We start from the raw sequence: 5000 nt of genomic DNA, 5'->3' as shown, positions 1-5000 counted from the left end.
TTACTATATATTTTTTTTCAAATGTCTGAAAGCCTGTGATTGTTGAAATAAGTATACCATACAAAAAAAATAATATCTACCGTACACATGATGTACACCTCAAGAAACACACTCCCTTGCGTCACCCGCGACACACTCCCATACACACAAAGCACTCCAGAAGGTGGAGAGATTTGTGAATCCTGGGAGGATTAAGCACACAGCTTAATGCTATCTTAGTGCTATCTCACACGCCTTCTCTCTCTCTCTCTCTCTCTCTCTCTCTCTCTCTCTCTCTCTCTCTCTCCCTGTCTCTCCATCTCTCCCTTGCCCTCCCCTCCCCTCTCTTCCTCTCTCTCCTCCATTCATTCTCTCCCACAGGTAGACAAGGCTAAAGCAGAGGAGCGGGCACTGAGGTGGGGGGGCGGAGCCACCGTGAGGGAATTGTGCGCAGCAGTTGGCCGAGGGGCCGGCCCAGCGTGCGAAGGGTGGGTGTGGAGTGGTGTGGAGTGGGAGTGGAGTGGAGTGGAGTGGCGTGGAGCCGAGCAGAGCAGAGCAGAGCAGATTAGTGGCCAGTGCGCGGCGGCAGGTCGATGCAGCATGCGCCCGGGATGGATGTGAAGGAACGCCGGCCGTACTGCTCGCTCACCAAGGGACGGCGCGAGAAGGATCGGCGCTACACGGGCTCGACGGGCGGCGAGGCGGACGACTGCCGCGTGCCCACCCAGAAGTCCTACAGCTCCAGCGAGACGCTGAAGGCCTACGACCAGGACCCGTCCGCCCGCCTGCTCTACGGTGGACGGGTCAAGGAGATGGTGCACAGGGAGTCGGAGGAATACACGCGGCAAGGTGGGCGGTCCAAACACACACACACACGCATGCATGCAGGCACACACACACACATGTACACAGACACACACACGCAGCATGCATGCACACACACACTTGTACACAGACACACACACACGCACGCACGCACGCATGCATGCACACACACACACATGTACACAGACACACACACACACGCACGCATGGATGCACACACACACACATGTACACACACACACACACACACACACAGACACACACACACACACGCACGCATGCATGCACACACACACATGTACACAGACACACACACACACACGCACGCACGCACGCACGCACGCACACACACACACACACACACACACACACACACACACACACACACACACACACACACACACACACACACAGGCATGTGCACACCCTCAAACTCAGACAACTTGTGAGCAGTGCACAGGAAAACACATACACAGTTAGAAATAGAGTACATGGGTGCGACAGACACACACAGGCGCGCGCACACCCAGACACACACACCAAGACACACACACACACACACACACACACACACACACACACACACACACACACACACACACACATAGGCGCGCACACACACATAGGCGCGCACACACACACACAGGCGCGCGCACACACACAGGCGCGCGCACACACACACACACACACACACACACACACACACACACACACACACACACTCACACACACACACACACACACACCACACACACACACACACACACACACACACACACACACACACACACACACACACACACACACACACACACACACACACACACGTGCCCTATTTCTTCCACACAACAAATGTCCCATTCAAGATGCATGTAACTCAATGCTTCCCAAAACAAGGGAAGAACCTAAAATGCAAGTCTGCTTTAACAGACGTTGTTCTGCCTTCAAATAAGATGCTCTGCCTCCAGAGGCAGCCACACCTCATGGCAAACACACACACACACACACGCATGCACGCACGTACGCACGCACTTACGCACGCACGCACGCACGCACACACACACACGCACGCACACACGCACGCACACACACACGCACACACACACACGCACGCACGCACGCACACACACACACACGCTCGCGCGCACGCACACAGACAGTAAAAAGTTGAATCAGTGCCAATAACACTGCCATTGTTGCATTCCATTATATTCATGGTTTGTACATAATTCTTTGTTGAACAACAATTTGATATGTGGATATACGTGTATTTTTTATGTTTAGTGCGCATTAAAATTTACCCAGCAGATGGTAAGTGATTTATATACAGTATAATAGATAATGAAACATGTTGCTGTTTAGAAATCTTTGTCTATTTTCACAAAGCATTTTAAGCATCCATAACAGGCAGTAAATGTATGAAGCTTAAGCTTTCCTTCCTGTATAGTTTATATGATTCCATGGCTGTGGCAGACGTAGAAATGCATGTATGCAGCTGTTGCCCTCAGCAGACATATATGTTTTACTGAAAATGAAAGAATAAATAGATGGGCAGATTAATTAATAAACAAATAAATGCATCTAAATCAATTCAGAGAAGAAAAAAACAAATAACCAATACAATCCAGCCAATTGAAATTCTAAAAAAAATTAACCAGTAACAAACCCAGTGTCTTCGTGGTTTTCTTAAAAAAGAATGCATCGATGACACGTTTATATAATTTTTGCAATGGGAGGTTATACTCAAAAAGGCTGAATTGACTCAATACGGCAATAAACTGGTTGTTTTGGTTGGGCAGAAGCATTACTGCATCCTTTATTAGTGCTATAATTACATCCTTAAGAGGGGAAATTGCACATTTTACAGTAAGTGATTCTACATTTGCATTTCCAGCCATCACTAGAGGGAATGGTACTGTAGAAACTGCTACCTTTCACGATTAGGATTTAGAGTTCATGACTATGGAGGGGTTGTCAGCATGAAGAGGCTGTGAGAATTGCTCTCCGCCTGAAAATGAGGAGTTGCAAAGTTAGGATTGGCGTGGCCATTATACACTAGGTTTTTTTTCTGAAGAGGAATGTCAGGAGCCACTCTCAGACTTAAGATGCTTTGTGAATACTGGCCATGACTGACTCAAGCACCTTAGTCACATAATAGTGCCTGAAGCTAAAGTGGTAGTCTTAATTAAACCCCTAAAATGAAACAATCTACTGTACATCCCTTGTGCTGTGGTAGACATCTTTGACCTTGGATGAAACAAAATGTGTTTTTTTACAGTAGTGTAGTTGTAGAGAATTCAGACAGTGTTTGTGCTTGAGTCCTTGTCCAATTCATCATTTGTATGTGTTTACAGTATGTGTGTGTGGTCAGGGTGGGGGCAGTGTACTGAAAGTGTGTATGTGGTTGTGTACACTACAGTATGTGTGTGCGGTTAGGTGTGTGTTGATGTCTATGTCAGTCTGTGTGTGTGTGTGTTTGTGTGTGTGTGTGACAATTAGCTGGTGGAGCTCAGAGATTACAGAGGCTTACGCCACACCTTAGCCATGGTAACGGCCAGACCACCAGGTCACAGTCTAATATACCCGGACTAACCTACATTTAGGAGAAAAAGACTTAGGGTGAAGAAAATTGGAGCAAGCACACATAGATAGGACGGCTGTTGACATATTTAAAACTCTTGTTCAGCCACTAAATGGGATAAAAGGATGAATAAAACAGACAAGCATATTATCAATTGGCCACAGCCGCTTGTCTAAACACCTATTGCTGTAACGTTAACATGACTGGAGTTATTGAGGTCAGTAATAGAATTCCTTGGAAAATCCTTTAAAATCTTTCTAAGTTAGTTTCAGTAGGCCTACCTTAAGTGTTCAGATGAGAGTGGTGCACATCATGTATGCACTGTACTGTGGCTGTGACTATTGTACTGCATGCTATATTGTAAATTATGTGTATTGCTGTGGGCTAATTTTAACCTGGAATGACCCTGGCTGCCTGGCATGCCAATGCCAAGTATTCCAAAGAGAGGATAACAGCTGTCTATCAAACATCAGAATGAGATTATCATCTCACCAAAATAAATAATTCTCAGCAGAATAAATAGTGAAAAAAACACACAATCATTCATTTCTATAGATTTTTTGCTTTTAAATATTTTTAGCATCTTAAAATGAACTGCTGTTGTCCAGTAATATGCAAGTGAATAGGACCGTAAGGCTATTCATTCCGCAAAACATAATGCAGACTGTTTAACACAGTGTCAGGGGTTTCTTTTCATTGTAGCTATGCAGGTATTAAAATATTTTGCTTTCCCAAGGACGTTGTAAGCATGTAGATGAATGAGAGTCTGTAAACATTTTCCTGTCAGTTTTAAAGCACGTTCTCTGGACAGCTGTAGCCATTTTATGGACCTGCCTACTCCCCTGTTTACGAAAGACTGATCTCCTGTGTAGTCTGAGATATAAACACTCGGAAATTGAAATGAAATGCATATTTATTGCATTTGCGGGAAATGCTTTTTACAGGCTCTCTGTTTGCAACCTCTACCCTGCTATAGCTTACAATACACATTTGAGTACAGGCAGATAATTGTACCTACTTTTATCACTGCATGCATTGTTTGCCCATGGGAGCGGTTACATATGTGTGTTGGCCAAATTATGCATTGTAGCAATGTCTTAATTACAAACATTAAATGATACACATGCATGCATGATTATTCTTGATTCAGCAAAATAGTCTAGTCCATTAGCACAGAGGAAAAAAAATGTTGCACATCTTTGCATCTTAGTAGCAGGCTGCACTGAGTGCATGCCACAGACTGTAAGAAACTAAAGTTATTGCTGTTTGTACAAAAGGAGAGAAGGTCACATAGCTAGCAGCATTGTTACATTTTCACTGCCTGGCAGCCGCTATTGCATGATGGGAGCCATGTTTGCGTCAGTCAGAGTGTAACTGACGCTGGTGACCCACTGGATATTGGAACACTGAGGCGTAGTACTACAGGCGTGTAGTGAGCTGCACAGTGAGAACCTGCCAGCCTCTTTTCTATCATTTCTACTCTGCACAGCAGTTTGTCTACTTATAATTAATATTGTGTGTTATTACGAGTGAAATCCATGAGATTTAAGCAAAAACGTCATGAGGCATGCATGAAACATGGATTAAAAGTAGTGAAAAAGTAGTGTCAGTGATG

The 5000-nt window shown here is 45.0% G+C and overlaps 1 protein-coding gene across 2 annotated transcripts in view; it reads left to right on the top strand.

Moving 5' to 3' along the window:
* Nucleotides 1-5000, top strand: part of tenm3 (teneurin transmembrane protein 3) — a 499671-nt gene that overhangs the window by 187818 nt on the left and 306853 nt on the right. For both annotated transcript variants that reach the window (XM_063219576.1, XM_063219574.1), the window contains one exon: nt 365-828. In XM_063219576.1, the coding sequence (XP_063075646.1) occupies nt 573-828 (256 nt within the window). In that variant the 5' untranslated portion in view covers nt 365-572. The remainder of the gene's footprint in view (nt 1-364; nt 829-5000) is intronic.

Source organism: Engraulis encrasicolus, chromosome 16 (genome assembly GCF_034702125.1).
Source record: "Engraulis encrasicolus isolate BLACKSEA-1 chromosome 16, IST_EnEncr_1.0, whole genome shotgun sequence".
Taxonomy (NCBI): domain Eukaryota; kingdom Metazoa; phylum Chordata; class Actinopteri; order Clupeiformes; family Engraulidae; genus Engraulis; species Engraulis encrasicolus.
Note: the sequence above shows the minus strand (reverse complement) of the source record. Positions and strands in the feature narration are given on the sequence as shown.